The 20190-nt window shown below is 40.3% G+C and overlaps 1 protein-coding gene across 3 annotated transcripts in view; it reads left to right on the top strand.

Annotated features, from left to right (window-relative positions):
* Positions 1 to 240: 240 nt before the first annotated feature.
* SPIDR (scaffold protein involved in DNA repair) overlaps positions 241 to 20190 on the top strand; it is a 236539-nt gene continuing 216589 nt past the window's right edge. For 2 of the 3 annotated variants that reach the window (XM_084864320.1, XM_084864321.1), the window contains exons 1-5: positions 241 to 338; positions 2679 to 2822; positions 4991 to 5057; positions 9629 to 9706; positions 11722 to 11906. In XM_084864320.1, the coding sequence (XP_084720446.1) occupies positions 309 to 338; positions 2679 to 2822; positions 4991 to 5057; positions 9629 to 9706; positions 11722 to 11906 (504 nt within the window). In that variant the 5' untranslated portion in view covers positions 241 to 308. The remainder of the gene's footprint in view (positions 339 to 2678; positions 2823 to 4990; positions 5058 to 9628; positions 9707 to 11721; positions 11907 to 20190) is intronic. The other variant, XM_084864322.1, reaches the window with a different exon arrangement.

Genomic DNA, 20190 nt, shown 5'->3' on the forward strand with positions numbered 1-20190 from the left:
CATATGAGCTTTCTTAGAAAACAACACTTAGAGGCTTACACTCCCCTCGCCGCTCCACCCACCCTGGGTTCACACCAAAGCCTGGGAGCCCATTCATGCCCGGAAAGTGCGGGCTGGCAGAGAGACCCGCCCCCTGCCAGTGTGCTCTCCAATCACAGCGCGCGCTGTGACGCACATGCTGGTTGGGCGGTGCGTCCAGAGAAGCCCCGCCCCCCACCTGATCGCCAGCCAATTGCAGAGCGCGGTGCGGCGCGGCGCGCTGTGGAGGGCCCGCGCGGGGAGGCTTGCGCGGGGGCGGCGTGCTGGAGATGCCGGGCGGCCGCTCGCGCGGCCCGAAGGTGAGCGGAGGTTCGCAGCGGACGCCGCGCGCTCTCCGGCGGCCGCCCGGAACTCTGTGCGCGTCCTGCTCGGCGTTCCGCCCCGGGCACTGGCCGGGCCTGGCGGCGGCGAGACGTGGTGCTGTGCTGGCGGGGGTCCCGGGCGGAGCTGCGGCTCCGGAGGTCGGGCTGAGTGAGCCGCACCCTCCCGGTCGGGGCGGAGGTCCCGAGCGGAGGTGCGCATGGCAGGGCGGGGGTCGCAGCCCGCGGGCAGGGAAGCGAGGCGCTGGGCGGAGCCGGGTTTGGAACGAGCGCGTGAGATCCAGTTGCCCTCACTGGTGTGTGGTAGTTCTTCATTTTCCTTCTTTTTGACGCGTGGAACTCACGCGGACAGCGGGGTGTGCATTGGAGTGGCTCTGCTGTCGTTTCCACCCACCCCTCGTCCCCCAAATATCTGTTGCCGCACTTTCCATTCTCCCCAAACTTTCCCCAATCTCTCTTCCTGCTTCTGAGGGACAGGACTTTGAGGGTCTGCGGCAAGTCTGTCATGCCGCGTCTGCCGGGGTCTGGTCACGAGCTGTGAAGTGCTGTGCTGTGTGCACACATGTGCACAGACAGTGTCGCAGGGCTGGCGTGTGAAGTGCTGTGCTGTGTGCACACCTGTGCACAGACAGTGTCCCAGGGCTGGCGTGTGAAGTGCTGTGCTGTGTGCACATCTGTGCACAGACAGTGTCCCAGGACTGGCATGTGAAGTGCTGTGTGCACACCTGTGCACAGACAGTGTTGCAGGGCTGGCGTGTGAAGTGCTGTGCTGTGTGCACACCTGTGCACAGACAGTGTTGCAGGGCTGGCGTGTGAAGTGCTGTGCTGTGTGCACATCTGTGCACAGACAGTGTCCCAGGACTGGCATGTGAAGTGCTGTGTGCACACCTGTGCACAGACAGTGTCGCACAGATGACATGTGAAGTGCTGTGTGCACACCTGTGCACAGACAGTGTTGCAGGGCTGGCGTGTGAAGTGCTGTGCTGTGTGCACACCTGTGCACAGACAGTGTCGCAGGGCTGGCATGTGAAGTGCCTTGTGCACACCAGAGTGCGCGGCGCAGTGGACAGTCCTTGCTCCAGGGCAGCCGTGGTAGGAAAGCAGAGGATTGGATGTTTCCTGGAGAGGATCTCTGAAAAAGATATTAATCTCAAGACACCCACGCAACCAGTGTTAGTGGGTTTCCTTTCATGTTATATAGCTTCCAGGGTCAAGGGTAGAGCTGAGGAACGCAGAGCCCCTGGGAAATGCCTCGTGGGCGTGGGGCTAAGCTGCGGCTGGCACCGGAGGCTGCATCCATGCACCGCACATGTTGTAGGGACAGGTCACCCAGGCCCTGCATGGGAGCAGAGCAGAGAGCTGGAACATGCAGAGGAAGGGGGACTTTTCATGCACATATGTGACTGGGACTGTGGCTTCGATGATGATGTTTTTATTTTTAAGGAGTGGTTTTGTTTTCTCGAGTTTGCTGTTCCGTTACTATTGCAGCGTATGTAGGTGCTAGCTCACATTTCAGCACTGCAATAGTTTCCCTTAAGGTTTAAAAATGATGATTTGCCTTTATTTACTGTCCTTCTTAAGAGGTGTCACTCACACACGAAGGAAAACTCCTCGTATTCTCACCAGTCTGATGGGAGTGGTTACCCAGGCAGTTTGGAGAGAGATCTTAAAAGATGTCAGGTAGCCCAGCCGCCACAGGAGGTCATGGTTGGATTCCTGGTCAGGGCACTGTTAGGGTCGCCAGAGGAAGAACACACAAGGCCAGAGTGGTGAGGCATTTCGAATTTATTCGTCGTCCCACACTAGGTGATGGCTCCAGCACCCCAGTGACAGTAGTCAGCGGTTTTTAAAGGACTTTTGGAGAGCAGATTCCACTGCCAGCAGTTCTCAGCTTTGGGCCCTTTGGAGGGAGGTGGGCCTAGCTGACTGGCTGTTTGAGTGCCCAGCTGCCCCAGCCCTTTGGGTCTTGGTTGGGACCTTGTTTCCCCCCTTTGCAGACCCCGTTCTCAGGTCAGCTGCTCCGCTTTGTGTTGAACACCAGCAGTCATTGCTTCTCTCAGCTTCTTGCCTTTTAGGTATGATACCATGAAGGAGTTTGGAGGATTGATTGTTTATCCTCACCCATTTGTATTTTGGACTTTGTTGACAAGTGGTAATTGTTTTCTGTGTACTTTTGGTTTTGCTGTCACATGACTCCTTTACATGGGGATTCAGAGACATTTAAAAATATGCCTTCACCGTTGCCATTCTTGGTTTCCATATTGTTAATTGTCAACTCAGTGAGGTTGATTATTTTTTCTTTAAAAATTATCCCTACAGAGAAAAAGGAACCGGGCTGCCGTGGAATACCCCTCCTTTCCGGGGGAGTGCCCCCCGCAGCCCAGGAGAGCAGGCCTCCGGACCTCCCTCGCAGAGGTGTGGCGCAGGTGTGAGGAAGGATTTCGGGGCTCTCCTGGGACTCCGGTAAAGTACTCATCCGGGCGAGGGGGTGTCCTTTAAGCTGGAAGTTTGTTATATAATAAAGCAGGCTTTCGAACGTGCATGTTAAAAAATTGACAAATTAGTTTACCTGTGTTTACTTATGTAGACATGTTTAGTGTTCTATCAAAAGTTTAATTTCACAGAAAAGTTTTGTATGCATATTCTGTAATTTTACATTTATACTGAAAAGGTCTAGTAAATGTGTGCATTTACCGATCATCTCCAGCGAACAGATGCACAGGCTGGGGCATGGCTTATGTACCTTACAACATTGGCTGGCACACGTCACCAGCAAAACTGCCCCAGAAAGTCACACCACACAACAACTACCAATGTGCGATGTGGCATGGTCCCATGCTGATCACTCGCCAAACATTGTTTATGAGCAGTGACTCTTGGATTTAAATATGTACACTATATTTGTAGATAATGCAATCTCTTATTTATGTCGGCAAAATTTGCTAAATTTTGTTAAAAATAATTGTGAATTAAAAAAAACACACTGTTAATTTAATTATAAGCAAATGTTCGTTAAGAGCATTTTGAAATTAACAGGGTGTGGTTTTTTTTGTTTTTGTTTTTGTTTTGTTTTTTAATGTAGTTCTGTCACCAGCTATACTTACTACTTATTTGCTGCCTCTTGCCCAACGTATGCTGAGTTTTCCTTTTCTTGAATTTTTTTTTTCATTTTTTATTTTATTATTATTTTAAAATATCTTTTATTGATTTTTTTACAGAGAGGAAGGGAGAGGGATAGAGACTTAGAAACATTGATGAGAGAGAAACATCGATCAGCTGCCTCTTGCACAATCCCTACTGGTACATGCCCTCGACCGGAATCGAACCTGGGGCCCCCAAGTCTGCAGGCTGATGCTCTATCCACTGAGCCAAACTGGTTAGGGCTTAATAGGGTGTTTTAAAACAACATCCAGACTGGAAATTTTGCCCATTAAAATCCTAATTCTGTTAAATCGAAGACTGCAAAATTGAAGGTTTACTATAGTAAAATTTTTAGATCCGAGTGTTCAGGCCACTGTACTTTTATATCTTTGGAATTCCCTTTCTTATCCCTTTGGAATTTCCTACTATATAATATAGTAGGAAACTATATTACATTTTTTTTCTTATCCTTGAGTTCCTTTAATAGTTATGGCATGTTAGTACTCACCTCATTTTTTAAAAAATATATTTTTTTATTGATTTTTTAATAAAAATCAATAGGAGGAGAGAGGGATAGAGAGCTAGAAACGTTGATGAGAGAGAAACATCGACCAGCCGCCTCCTGCACACCCCCTACCGGGGATGTGCCCGCAACCAATGTACATGCCCTTGACCGGAATCGGACCCGGGACCTTTCAGTCCGCAGACCAACACTCTACCACTGAGCCAAACCGGCTTCGGCAGTACTCACCTCTTTATGCCAGGCAGTACCTTTATACTTTTTTTTTTTTTTTTTTTAATATATGAAGGATACCTACTGAGAATTCTCTGAGAAGAACGTTCTCGGAAGAGCAATGAGCATCCTCTTTACAAGAAGTATAATTATGTAATACTTATGTATTCAGATATACTATAATGTGATGCAGGCAGTCCTCGCGTTATGTGGGACTCGACATACTTCGTTTCGTGGTTTCGTCTCCATCTCCCATTTATTTATGGGGAAAAAAAGTTCTGTTATTTCAAAGTGCTTTATGTTTTTATTATTTACTGTTAGTAGAGGTCAGGAATTGTTAACTTTCTTTTAAATTTTTGTTACCGTTTCACTTCATTACTGCTGTGTCTGTGCTCCATGTGAGTGATGTAGGTGCTTAGGTAGGTGGGTTCTGAGTTACATCGCCGTAAAAACGGATCTCCGACGTAACCCAAGAACCTGCTATAACATGTGGAGCAGTACTATTATAAACTAAATGTTAGGTAGCTTTCTGTTCAGTTTCAGGAAAACTATAAAAATACATTTCTAAGTGTATGAAGAATAGGTGCTTTGGGAATAATTATTGGTAAATATAAATAAGGGAAAACAGAGAGGAATATGTTGAGGAGGATGCAAAAGGTTTTGAATATTTTACAAAATATCGTTGGTTTTTAGCCCTTGTCACATAAAGTACTACATTGTTGTTATTATTATTATTTTCTTTATTATCTGCCTACAGTCATTAGCAGCTGAAAAGAAGACTGTTACAGAAAAGCACATTGAATTGTTTGCTAGTCCCAAGAAAGGTAATATTTTATTGATTATTGATTTCTTGATAGAAAAAGTATAAGAATGATATATCCTTCCTTGATTTAGTTTCTTTTAAAACATTACTTACATAATTTGAATAGACTACGTATTCATGCTTTAAAAACATCCCAACAATGTAAGAAAGTATTTTTTGAGAAGTCTGTCTCTCACCTTTGTCGCTGGCTGTCCCATTTTTCCTGCCTCCTCTAGGTAATCATTAGAATTTTTGGTGTGCCCTTTCTGTGTTTACTCACTGACAGAGCCAGTAGGTTAGCTCAGACTCATAGCTCCGACGTTTTAAAAAATGTCTGACTTGTGAAATAACATTATGACCTATGCTACTTCAGGCAATGAAATTCTTACTTGACAAATTAGTTAGGGAAGGCTTTCAGTTACACATAGTAGGGAACTGTATTAGTGTTTGAAGAAATAGGGTTGAATTTATCTTCCGTAACGAGAAGTCCCGGGAGCCAGGCTCTTACTGAATTCTGTAGCATTGGTGTGGGGTGGTTCTTGTGGTTAAGAGGTAGAAGCTGAATTCTCCAGGCCCAATCCTTGGGAATAATGTAGGTCTGAGGATTTTCTCCAAGGGAACTTCTCACCTGGGGAGGAATTCCCACGCCAGGACCTCTAGGTTTGGCCAGTACCTATTACAGAGAGGCCCCTCCGCTAAAGGACTTCAGTGAAATTAAGGATTTTTAAACATGTATGTTGCTACTCAAATAAAATGGGGGTTTTGTTAGTATGGAAGAAGAGGGTTGGGTATCAGGTAGGTCATTGGCTGTGCTGCCACACTCAGTGCTACTGTGGGTGAGAAGGAGAATGGGGATCTCATCGGCCCGTGGTATCCTGATTGTCCTGGCAGTGACCTTGGGAAAGCATGCGAAACATGTTGAGCCTTAGTCTCTGCATCTGGAAAATGGGAATAAGAATGTGTGCCTCATTGGATTATTGTGAGCTAAAAATAAAGTGCTTAGCTCAAATGCATTGATGGCAGCAATTGCTATTATGTCTGATGGCCAAACGAACAATATGAAAGCTTATTCAGAGTTCTGCAGAGTGGGAAAACTGTGAATAAGAAACTAAACACTTGCCGGGACCGGTTTGACTCAATGGATAGAACGTCGGCTTGGGGACTGAAAGGTCCCGGGTTCGATTCTGGTCAAGGGCATGTACCTTGGTTACGAGCATATCCCCAGTAGGGGGTGTGCAAGAGGCAGCTGATTGATGACTCTCTCTCATCGATGTTTTTAACTCTCTTTCTCTCTCCCTTTCTCTCTGTACAAAATCAATAAAATATATTTAAAAAATAATAAAATAAACTTCTGTTTAAAAAAAAAAGAAACTAAACACTTTAAGTGATATTATTGTTTCACTAAAATTTATACAAATGAAAATAAAATTTCTCAAATTTTAAAAAATTTCTAAAATTCTATTATAAAATAAAATTGGCACACATCTTTTTGTAATAGCATAATTTTCTAGAGGATCTCCAGAATTTAACTTTTCTTCTTATTCGTGCCAAAAGCTATGATATTCAAAGATCAATTAATTCTAACTTCTAAACTATCATAATATATTATATGGAGAAAATAGTATTTTATAAATGTGGCTTATATCTTTCTATGAACATTTTAAGTATAGTCTCCAAAGAAAGATATATTAAATAAGCAGCTACCTTTTATCTAATTACAAAAGGATATTTTGGAATGATTTCCTCACGTTAGTGTATATTTGACTCACTCTGCCATACGTTCTTTTCTCTAGAATACGCAATATACTCTTAAAGGCTTAAAGAGCTTTTGCCAATATATAATTACTTGCAACATATAAGAAGCTTATTAAAGCAAGAAAGTATTGATAATTTAGCAAAAGCTTACTAATAGAAATTGATAAAATGGACTTAAGGTATTTCTTAGAACTGGCTCATTTGAAAACATACCATCCATTTTAAAGACAAGCTATTAACAGAAATTTTAGGGTGTGGAGGCAATATTTTTATCAGAGCTGGGAAGTAGAAGTGGGAGAACATACTTTTGCAAAGTGTGTGGGGAAAAAAAAAAAAAAAAAAAGGCAGTGGGAACCAGAGAAGACTAAAGCAGGAGGAAAGGAAGAAGATGGAAAGGTGAGAGAAGAAAGCATGTAAGTTTTAGCAAAGGCTCTTGGCAGAGATTCAGGAGAGATGGAAAAAGATAAAAACTTAAAATTAAGATATTGGAACCTTTGTAGATAGCAATTTTCTTTAAAAAGTAGAACTTTTTAAAAAAATATTTTTTCTTTCTTTCATTTTATTTTGATTTTGTACAAAGAGGAAGGGAGAGAGACAGAGAGTTAGAAACATCGATGACAGTCATCGATCAGCTGCCTCTTGCACACCCCCTACTGGGGATGTGCCCGCAACCAAGGTACATGCCCTTGACCAGAATCGAACCCGGGACCTTTCAGTCCCCAAACTGACGCTCTATCCATTGAGCCAAACCGGTTTCGGCTAAAAAGTAGAACTTTAAAAAAATCTATTTACCAAACAAAATTAAACTATGAAATAAACAGGAAATAGTGTTTATTTTCCCCCCCCCCTGAAATACTTTTATTGAAGTTAGAAATCTCTTACTCCTTGAGATATATTATTAAATTTGGCCTTGTTTTCTCCTCATTGGATTATGGGTTTCTTAAAAGCACACTCTTCTCTGTTGCTCATCTTTATATGCTCATCTTCAACTAGGTATATTAGTTTGTTAGGGCTGCCATAATAAAACAAGTATGTGGTTTGAACAACAGAAACTTAATATCTCACAGTTTTGGAGGCTAGAAGTCCAAAATGAAGGAATTGAAAAAGTTGGTTCATTTTAGAATCTTCTCCAGGCTTCTTTCCTTTGCTTGTAGATGGCTGTCTTCTCCACGTGTCCCTTCATATCGTCGATTCCCCTCTGAATGTGTTTCTGTGTCCAAGTTTTCCCCTTTTATAAAGAACCCTATCAAATTAGGGGTCACCCAGAGATCTCACTTTAACTTGATTAACTCTGAAAAGACCCTTTCTCCAAATAACGTCACATTCTAAAATGCTGGGGGTTAAAAATTTAACTTATGGATGAATTTTTGGGAGGGGCATAGTTCAACTTATGCTGGCACAATGCCTAGCACACAATGGGCACCCAGAAATGTTTACAAATGCATGGAACTATTCCTGTAGTATGGCTGATGGGCCTTGGAATTTCACTGGAATGGGCCTTGATTTCAAGGGCAACCCTTTTCAGCAAATAGAATGACTTACTGACTATTAAATTTCGTAATAGTGGTTTTACTTATATAAATTTCATAGTTAAGTGTCTATAATTCATAGGCTTATTAATTTCATGAATTTGTTATATAATTGCAGCTGGTGCGAGCACTGGGTGGGCCCTTGGCACATGGGAGCAAAGAATTTTCAGTAACCACCAGAGGCTCACCCCAGTGACAGCAACAGGCTGTTGCCTTAGTCTGATGCCCCCGCACACCTGCTCCACCATCCCGATGTGGCCCACATGTGCCTTGTTTTGCGCTCTGCCACCCGCTGCTGACACCCACCATGTTCCGTGAGCGCCCCCTGGTGGTCAGCGCACGTCACAGTGACCAGCTGTTCTGTTGTTTGGTTGTGGTTGTTCCATCATTTGGTCTATTTGCATATATATATATATATATATATATATATATATATATATATATATATATATATATATATATATATATATATGATATATATATATATCCCATTGCAGGGAGATTCCTGCAATAGGGCTTCCTGCTGCTCTCTTCCCCACCCCATCTGCGGAATTCCCTTCTTTCTCCCCACCCTGCCTGCTTCTCTTCCTTCTCCCCGCCCCGCCTGCTTGCTTCTCCGAAGCTTCGCTCCCTCCCTTCTGCAGCTTTGGCTTCTTTCTATGTTGTCTTAATATGCAAATTAACCACCATCTTGGTTGGATTAACTTGTATACTCACCCTGATTGGCTGATGGGCGTGGCTCGGGTGTAGCAAAGGTGCAGTCAATTTGCATATTACTCTTTTATTAGGTAGGCTATAGATGTTAATTTAGTGTTATCTCAAAACAGCAAGTTTAATTGAAAAAAATTTCTGTTAAGTGTTTTAAGCACACTGCTGCTACCAGGGCTTTTAGTATGGCAAAGGAGGCACACAGACACATTTCTATTATACATAAGTTTTGATTTTGTAGTTTCTGATTTGTGTTTTTGTTGTTTAATGAAATACTCTAACAAGGAAACAATATAATCCATAATTATTTCAAAGTTATTTTTTTGAATTTTCATTTGTGCTCCAGTCATTTTTCTTGTCTTCTGTAACTTATTTCAATCATTTCTACTTCTTTTTCTTCTTGTAATATGACTTTACTTTAAAGAAGTTTAACCCAGGTTGCACATAGAATAGTGGACAGAAAGATCTGACACAAGACATTGTTCCCGCTAGCCTCAGAATTTTGTGTATTTATAACTTCGCCAAAGGAACATGCATTAAATCTTATTCTGATAACAATATAAGGTGATTGCTTTTTATATATTTTATTTTTCTTTAACAGAAACTACCACGTCTAAGAGTGCCAGTGGGATTACAGAAATAACTTGGAGTTCCAGTGGAAGTGATCAGTCAGATGAAGGTAAACTACTTTCTAAGTCAAAGACATGGTACTTCTAGAATAGACAGGTTTTGTAATGGGAATATTTTATGTTCTGAACATGGGCCCAGTGGAGGTAAATTGATAATTTTGTAAGAAATCCAGTTTCTATTATATATTGTGTTAAATATTGGAAAAAAGTTACATTCCTTTTCTAATACTTACCATTGATGATATGTTATCTTACTGAGTCCCAACCTCTAGACTAAGCCCTTTAGAAATATTTTCTCATTTACTATTTCTCACAATAGCTTTAAGAGATAGACATTACACTAGAATTTTTACAGTTAACAACATCGAACACGTGAGAATTGGTTTGGATTCCACTTTGGCATTCTTTGACGGTAAAACCAGTACTCTCAACTAACTACTTAATGCTACACCCATATTGCCTCCTTGCTAACCTGTTTTGGATAAATACTACGAGTGGCTGTTCTGATGCATTTTATGTTATAGCCTGCTTTTGACAGTTAAAACGGAGTTTCTCAGTCTTGGCATATTGCCATTTGGAGCGAGGTAATTCTTTGTTTGGGAAGAGAGCTTTCCTGTGCATTGTGGGGCGGTTAGCAGTATCAGGTTTCTGTCATCAGTGTCAGCAGCGTTCCCCAAGCCCGGTCATGACGACCAAGAATGTCTCTAGGTGTCAGATGCCCCTTAAAGCAGCAGTTGCCAAGCTTTAGGACCTCACAGACCACCTGTGGTCCACGGACCACTGGTTGGCGACCGCTGCCCTAAAGTACAGTTCTCACCCCGGTTGGGAACCACAGACTTAAAATTATGGAAATCGTTATATTTTCCATATTTTAAAATATATAGCTCATCTACATAGATAAAAAGTTTTATTGCTTTCAAAATAAGCATTGACTTCCTTTTCACTGTTATGCTGACAGTTTGTGTTATTCAGTTACTGAGTCAAGGTTCTGTTTGTACAGACAGCTTCTGTGGAAGCTGACTGTGCTCTTTTGGCCACTTTGTATGACAGCTTGGTAACTATCATTTGACATTTCAGTAATAGCCAGATAATGTGGAATTTTAAGGTTATACATAAATTCAGAATTGCTATTGCTATTTCAACCACGTTAAATGAAATTTGTTGTTACATAAATCTTGGTTTGTCTTCATGTATCTCAGAACATAACTTCATTATTAAAAATTGTATGTTTTGCCCAAACCGGTTTGGCTCAGTGATAGAGCGTCGGTCTGCGGACTGAAAGGTCCCGGGTTCGATTCCGGTCAAGGGCACGTACCTTGGTTGCGGGCACATCCCCGGTGGGGGGTGTGCAAGAGGCAGCTGGTCAATGTTTCTCTCTCATCGACGTTTCTAGCTCTCTATCTCTCTCCCTTCCTCTCTGTAAAAAATCAATAAAATATATTTTTTTTTAAAAATTGTATGTCTTTATAAATGAATAGTGCGGTATGTGAATTACATCGCAGTAAAACTGGTATTTAAAAAACTTTGTCTTGTCCTGTCGTATGAAAAGACCTTTTATATTGATGCTCAGAAGTTCCCAGCCGCTTAGAGAATGAGAGGATGCTGAGAGCTGATTGCTTTTAACGGAGTGAGGAGGTTGTTGACTTCCCGTAAACAAGATTGGCTGTTCATGTGCACAGCTGCTTGATTAGCTTTTTCTTCTTTCCTCTTTTTCTCTTCTCTCTTCTCCCTTTCTTCCTCTGTCCTTTTTACACCCCCCCCCTTTTTTTTTTTTTATTGTTTAAAGAGGTGGTTCTCAACCTTTCTAATCCCTCGACCCTTTAATACAATTCCTCATGTTGTGGTGACCCCCCCCCCAACCATAAAGTTATTTTCATTGCTACTTCATAACTGTAATTCTGCTACTGTTATGAATAGTAATGCAAATGTCTGTGTTTTCTGATGGTCTTAGGCGACCCTGCTAGTGCTTCTCAACCTGTGAATAAAACAGAAATTTTTAAAAAAATTAAAATTTAGTTTGAAATTGTATTTAACATATAAAATTGAGTTTGAAATTATTTTCTAGGTGAACTACAGTTTGTTGACTGGGAGAGGGACAGTGACAGGGAAGACACTGATGATGAGAATGAGTTTGAGGACAGTGGGAGTGCTGTGGAAGATGGCGAGAGTGCCGCGGAAATATCAGACTGTGCCTCCTGTGCAAGCAGTCGTTCTCTGACAAGTGAGGAGAGACTATCGGAGCTTCCTAAGGTAGGAATGAATGGTTTCAAAAAATTTTATTCCATCTATGGCATTTCTTAATCCTACCCTTCCTTAAGGGTAGCAACTTTTAACTCTTAGTGGATTCTTTTGCACTGTACATCCTTATTGCTAAATGACATGCTTATAATGTATTTCTACACATAAATTTTTTTTTTTAAATATATTTTTTAATTGATTTTTTACAGAGAGGAAGAGAGAGGAATAGAGAGTTAGAAACATCGATGAGAGAGAATCATTGATCAGCTGCCTCCTGCACACCTCCTACTGGGGATGTGCTCGCAACCAAGGTACATGCCCTTAACCAGAATCGAGCCTGGGACCTTTCAGTCTGCAGGCTGATGCTCTATCCACTGAGCCAAACCGGTTTCGGTTCTACACATAAATTTTTTTATTTATTTTTTAATATATTTTTTTTTTATTGATTTTTTACAGAGAGGGATAGAGAGCTAGAAACATCAATGAGAGAGAAACATTGACCAGCTGCCTCTTGCACACCCCCTACTGGGGATGTGCCCGCAACCAAGGTACATGCCCTTGACCGGAATCGAACCTGGGACCTTTCAGTCCCCAGACCAACGCTCTATCCACTGAGCCAAACTGGTTTCGGCTACACATAAATTTTTTATGATAATGTTACATGCAATAAACACCAATTATTCAAGAAAAATGATCTTACATATAATAAAATTATATGCAATAAACATTAATGTTTCAAGAATAAAAGGATGTGACTTTTTATGTTGTTTAGTATTGCTGTTTGGATTTTCATAATTTATTTTACCATTGTCTTCCAAGAACTATTTCTGTAGAGGGCAGCAGAGATGTAATAATGAAGTCTCTTTATAACCCACATTTTTCAGGAAGTGTGAAGGAAATGGGATTTAGGTGAGCTTTGTTATGCAATTCTCATGTACTTTATGTAGTGACTGCAGTGAAATACAGGTGTGACTAAGAGACAGGTAAGCACCTTCCCATGTCACTGAGACCTTACAAAGCATGCCCCCAAAATGCCTGTGTCCGGTTCCTTCCCCCATGGGTCAGTGGGGAACAGATTTGGAGAGTGTTAAATTGACTAGCAAAGCTGTTAATTTCCTTTGCTCCTTCTCTGTCAAATAATAACCAGATTATTACAATGATACTGTTAATAGCAGCTTCTGTCAGAAATGAGGGCAGCATGGAGAACTTTGCCCTTAACTACTTAAGGCAGTTAATATCAGAAATGAGCAGTACACCCAGTTGGTGTTACAATAGTTGGAATTGAAATAATATTCTGCTAAACAGCTTTTCCCTGACATATACATGCATCATTCAATTCTCACTGTAAGGCTATGAGGTAGTACAGTGTTCTCTTTATAGCTGTAAGATTTATATTCTTAAAGAGCCTTATAGTAGAATAATTCTTGTTTAAGTAACAAAACCTATGTGAAAAACAATACTTTCATGACTTTGATTGCAATTTTGGGCTTTTGAGATACATAGACATAGTATATTTTTTTTTTGCTTCTTTCAAGAACCTTGAAACTAAATACATAAAATACTTTATACATTTAAAGTAGTAATACTATAATATATAATGCTAAGTTCTACTTACTATCCTGTTTCCAAAACCTTTCTCAGTTTAAAAGTTTTATATTATTCCTGATAATTTTTATATAAAGCAGAACTTTATTTTTCTACACCTTAATTTTCATTCCTGGTTTGTTGTGTAAATTTTAAATTGTTGACATACATTCTTTTTATCTTAGAGTTTCTAAAGCCTCTAGTATCTTTTGTCCCTCATGGGTACAACTTAAAGGAATATTCCTATGTACATCCAGGAATATTTTCCAGATTCCTTTTCTAAAGCTTTATTGCCACAGCATATAGAACATACGAGTATGTCTCACCTGCCTTTCTCAGCAATTCCTACCTGACTCTTTTTAAAAATATATATATATATTTTATTGATTTTTTTTACAGAGAGGAAGAGAGAGGGATAGAGAGTTAGAAGCATCGATGAGAGAGAATCATCAATCAGCTACCTCCTGCATACCCCCTACTGGGGATGTGCCCGCAACCAATGTACATGCCCTTGACCAGAATCGAAACTGGGACCTTTCAGTCCGCAGGCCGACGCTCTATCCACTGAGCCAAACCGGTTTCGGCCCTACCTGACTCTTTTACTCTCCAAGCCCTAGCAACACTACCCACCCCCTGCTCCCACCCAGGTTCCAGCTGCTGTCATGCCAGAATGACAACAGGAACTTGTTTCTCAAAGGCAGGTGTGCTTAGCTTTAGCTTCCTTTGTGATTTCCCAAAGTTTATTGCAGCTCTGCTTCTATTCTATCTTTTTCTATCTCTCTTTATTCCTATTACTAGTGATCTTGAAAAGGATATTTTGCATGAAGTTTTCTATTTAGGGAAACTGTTATAGAAGTCTAACTATTTGTACTGGAATTTAGCTTATGTAAGGGAGATCTGCCTAGTTTGGGATGTGTTCCTATATTCTTATTTTCAGATAGAATCATATGAATCTTAAAGACGTGAAAGCCCAAGGGCATAGCATGATAAGTGGAGGAATCATCTGTACAAAGAGGTGGTTTGGAGAGGAGGTTATTATCATCTGTACATAAAAACAGATGGTCTGGGACTTCACTGCTTTCCTCTCTATAGAGTTTCTGCCACATATTATCTAGTTACATGGAAACAAAAGTTAGTTCTTTCTCATATTTCTGATTTATGCTATATTATATTTTGAAATAAGTCCTGATTTTATATATTAATCCTCTCTGGAGGATATGTTTATGTTTATTTAGAGAGAGAGAGAGAGAGAAACAGACAGACAGACATTGATGTGAGAGATAACATTGAGATTGGTTGCCTTTTGTATACACCCCCCTCAACCCCCTCACCAGGAACAGAAGACGCAATCTAGGTATATGCCTTGACTGGGAATAGAACCTGTAACCTTTTGGTGCACAGGACATTCCAACCAGCTGAGCCACTTGGCCAGGGCCAGATTTTATATTTTCAAAGCTAGCTTTTGGCATATATTGTAAACTCCCTTTCTTATTACCACTGGTATTTCATTATTTACTATCTTTAGTGCAGATGTCTAATCTACAATATCTTGGCTGATTTCCTTTCTGCTCCTAGTCCATACTGTATTCACATAGTAATTGTGGATGTAGTCACTATATGTCCTTAAAGCCAAACTGGTCACATTTATGAGCAGATCTTTCAGAATACATAGGTAATTTGTAAAATAACATTTCTCATTTTTATCTAAGGTTCCATTGGATTGGAAATTGGTAAGGTATACACACTCCAGGCTCATTATCTAGCTGTCTTAACTGTTATACTAGTAATTTTGTATTATGTCTGATTAAGTGGATGCTATATTATCCATGTTAATATTTTTACCTAGGGAAAATTTTGAAGATTATAGCCTTGTTTTGTTCATTGTTTAGTTTGGTCTTTGCTTTTTTTCTCTCCAGTTTAAAAATTACTTAATATTAGTATTTGAGACTATGGAGTAACTTTACATTGGTTTTCAGTATAAAAATTTGATGACGATATTAAAACTTAAGAAGCAAAGAGGCAAATAGGAAAATGAAGTATGTCTTTTTATCTCTACTGTTTTTGGCTCTAGTATTCTGAGAGTTGCATTTTCTTAGTCTGAGTTTTGATTTATCATTTCCAATACTTATCACAGAGGTTGGCACATGGTAAATATTCACCAGCTATTGACTGAATCAATGAATTACTGATATGGAAGGAAAAAGAAAATGTTTGTAGGACATTTCTTATGTATTTAACCTGTCACAGACATTCTAGTAGGGTCATTTCATGTATATTGTTTGTTTTTTTCTTAATAATAATCCAATAACTTTGCTATTATCATCTCCATAATAAAGAATAAAATTTGTATGAAGAAAGGTAAATAAATTATAACAAAGATAATTTACAGATTTCCTAAAAAGAATCTGAGCAGAAAGGTGTTATTTATTTAAATATTTCACAGTTTGATGGCTGAGATTGGTGGTTCTAAATTTTTTTAATCATTTGCTGCCAGGGTCTTGATCCAGCAGCTAGAAGGGTTCAGGAATCTGCAGAAGGGCTGTGTGTAAATGAAATAAGAGTCCAGAGACAGCTGAAACAGGTTTGGCTCAAGAGCGTCAGCTTGGGGACCAAAAGGTCCCGGGTTCGATTCCGGTCAAGGGCATGTACCTTGGTTGCGAGCATATCCCCAGTGCGGGGTGTGCAAGAGGCAGCTGATTGATGACTCTCTCTAATCGATGTTTCTAACTATCTTTCTCCCTTCCTCTCTGTACAAAAAAATCAATAAAATATATTAAAAAAAAAAAAAAAAAAAAAAAAAAAAAAGTCCAGAGACAAAACCTAATTTTGGAAGGCACTTGTGGGGTCAGAGGAGCTTGGCTGAAGAAACCGAGTTCACCTTGTCTCAGGACCCCCTGCTTTTTACTAACACACATTGTCCTAAGGCGAGGTGGAGATATACACATCAAAGGCCAGATTATCAGGTTTGGGAGAAACTGCCTTCAGCTGTTCAGGTGTTTGGCCAGCAGAAGGCAATACCATATAGATTAAGATGCCCTGAGCTGTCTGGCAGCAAGCAATCATCCATGCATCCCTTTCAGTTCTGGGGAAATTCCCTCAGCCATTTCCCGATGATTCAGCTCTGCTGACATGCTGGAATTGGCTTCCGGCAATTTGCCACATATGAAGGATGACATTTAATATAATTTTGTCATATTCTCAGGGTTATATGCATTTCTGACACTACCTAATAATTCATTCCTGACTTTGCTACTGAGAAAGTGTGACATGAATCTGCTCTAGTTTCTTAAGGGGACAGATGTAAAGCTTGCAACTATATTATTAATGACTAAATCTTACTTTATTTATTTATTTATTTATTTATTTATTTATTTATTTATTACTACTGTTAACCACGTCCCACATCATATGGTTGAGGATAGCTTGCTTAAATGAAAGTGCAAATTTGAAAGCAGTATTGTAACACTTGATAAACAACTTTTGTGTCATATATTTGTTCTTTTAAGGTCTCAGGTATTTAAAAAAAAAATGTGAAGAAAATTAGGTTAGTTCAGAGAGAAAATTGAGTTGGATTTTGAAGCCTGTATAATATTTCATAAAATAATAAAGAGATAGGGTGAAAGAGATATGTTTAAGAATCATTGTAAGCTAGTATACAGGACTCTAGTGTGGAGAATACAGGAAGTGACAGTATACAGATGGATGGGGGCAAAATTGTGAAGGGATGTGAGGATGCCATGCCGATTTAAGTGTTTGGGGATAGGGCTGGGTGTGGCACACCAAACTCAGGTGGCTCTACAGATCAGGCAGGTAAGTTGAATATGTGAAGCCCACTGGTAAAGATAATTTGGAGTGGTAGGAGCTGTGATGTAATGGAGGGAATATGTTCATGTACAAGTAGCAATAGTTCTAACCAGTTGTTTCCTTATAGGAATGTTAGTACAGTGTTACCTAAACTTCTGATTCTCCATGAGAAGGTAGGAATTTAGATTTACATGTGTGGTGGTATAATTTGTAAAATATGCCTGATACGATGTACCTATTAGAATGACTGAAAAACTTGACAGCATTGAATGCTGCTGAGAATGAGGAGTAACTGGAGTGCACTTACATTGCTTTTGGGAATGCAAAATGGAACGAGTAGTTTGGAAAACAGGTTGGTAGTTCTTAGAGAGTTAAGGATGTCCTGATGATTGGCGTCAGCACCAAAGCTGCAGAAGTCGTCCTTCTCTCTCTTGCCTTTTTAAAACAAGTAACTAGATATTGGTTCATGAATAAAAATGCTTCTAGCACCCTAAACAAGGGACCTGGACGTTTTCCAGCACACCTGTGTGTCTGAAAATAAACAAACGACTGCAGATCCATCCAAGAAAGTCAACGAATAGGCCTCACTCTTAATCGCCCTATTAGGGAAAATACCTAATGAGTGCACCTGGGCAGATCCTAACAGGTGAGAAAGAATCTGCAGAAGTTTCGTGTTTGAGGGAACATTACAGCACAGCATCTGAGTGGTGTAGAGACGGGTTTGGATGCAGAGGAGCGTAGGGACTCCACCCTCCCCAGTGACACTGCAGGGAGGAAGCTCTTTGGCAACAGCAGTGGTGCCCTCCCCACGAAGTGGAAAACAGTGTGTGCCCGGTGTGGCTGGAGAAATCCATCTCTACGTCAGCACCCTGATTCCTGAGGTGTGACCTCCATGACTAGGGGCAGGGAGAAGAGAGGGAAGGAACCACCTTGGAATGTCAAAGCACATTAAAGGAATGTGGTCCTTGCTGTCTGCTTCAGGACTTCAGCAGGAATTCTGTCCACAGTTCTGTGAAGACTCTGCATGAGGACCTCCACTCCAAGTCACAGACACTCCCAATCCCCCAAGTGGCATTGCTCCCAACCTTACCCCCCGCCCCAAACACACACACAATCTGTGGATGACTTACCAGGATCTGTTGGCAAAGGAAGAAACCACAACGTGAGCTACCAGAGCAGGAGAAAACAGAAAGGTTCAGATTTCTGCCACAAGAGGGAGCAAGAAGAGTGGAGCATGATCCATAATAATATATGATAATCCTTGATGCATGATAACCTAGAAAAGCCCAGAGAAGCAACACCTAGGAGCTGTACCCCATCTAAACCAGTAAGTATACTTCAGATGTGAAAGTAGCAATACAAAAATACAAGGAACTTAAAAAAAAAAAAAAAAATCAAGGAAATATGCCATTTACCAAAAGGTATCAATGATTCTCCAACTGAGCCCAAAGACAGACAGTACTACCGTCTGGCTGATAAAGAATTCAAAATAGCTGTATTGAAGAAATTCAGTGAGGGATAAGAAAACACAGAAAGGCAGTTCAGTGAGATTAAGAAAAACGTATATGAATATAATGAATTCTTTATATAACAGAAACCATAAGAATGAACCAAGTAGAAATTCTAGAGGTGAAGAAATCCATGAATGAGATAAAGAATGCAATAGATAGCATCCGTAGTAGAGTAGAGCAGATGGAAGGTTGAATAAGTGAGTTAGAGAATCAGAATTTGATAGTAACAGAACAAAGAGAAGGGAATGGAAGTGAGTAAAGAAGCCTGTATTACTATGGGACTCATTCAAAAGGGAAGCCATCTGAGTAATCAGGGTTCCAGAAGGAAAAGAAAAGAAGGGGCAGGAAATTAATGAAATAATAATAATAGCTGAAAACTTCCCAAGCTGGGGAAAAGACTTAGGCTTTCAAGTTTAAGAAATTAGAAGTTAAACCTATTACCTCAATGCTAAAAGATCTTCTCGCCTGGCTGGTAGAACTGTCAGCCTATGAACCAAGAGGTCACTGGTTTGATTCCCGGTCAGGGCACATGCCTGGGTTACAGCTTGATCTCAGTAAGAGGTGTGTAGGAGGCAGTAGATTGATGTTTCTATCTCATCAGTGTTTCTAGCTCTCTTCCTCTCCCTTTCTCTCTAAAACCAATAAAAATATTTTTTAAAAAAGATCTTCTCTAAGACATATCATAATAAAACTATCAAAAATAAAGCATTAAGAGGAATTTTAAAGGCAGCCGGGGAGAAAAAAGAATGTAACCTACAAAGGAATCCCTATCAGGCTCTTAACTGGCATCTCAGCAGAAACCCCGTAGTCCCACAGAGAGTAGAATGACAAAGTGCTAGAAATAAAAATTGACTACTGAATACATTATCCTTTAGATATGAAAGAGAAATAAAGACCTTCCCCGACAAATTAAAACTGAGACTTGCCTTGGAAGGAATTGGGCTTTGACATGTTCCTGATCCAAGAACTCAGAGCCATGTCGTGCTAAGGCACCACGTTACGGCTGAGTTTTAATGAGATTCCATGTATATGCCACAGAGCTAATTACCTTTTAGCATTGAGATAATAGATTTAACTTCTAATTTCTTGAACTTGAAAGCCTAAGTCTTTTCCCCAGCTTGGGAAGTTTTCAGCTATTATTATTTCATTAATTTCCTGCCCCTTCTTTTCTTTTCCTTCTGGAAGTTCTTTAAGCAGAATCAGAAAGTCACTCATCAGCATGAACACATACTAAAGTATACAATCTCCTAATATAGGTGAAAAAGACAGTCAGCTTTAGAAACCTCCACTTCTATCAGAGGATAGAGGTAGAATTGCTAAAAATAACTATAGGCACTATAATTCATTAACAAATACAGCATAAAAAGAGATAAATTGTGAAATCAAAAATATAAAAG

The sequence above is a fragment of the Pipistrellus hanaki genome (assembly GCF_964339955.1).
Source record: "Pipistrellus hanaki genome assembly, chromosome: 17".
NCBI lineage: Eukaryota > Metazoa > Chordata > Mammalia > Chiroptera > Vespertilionidae > Pipistrellus > Pipistrellus hanaki.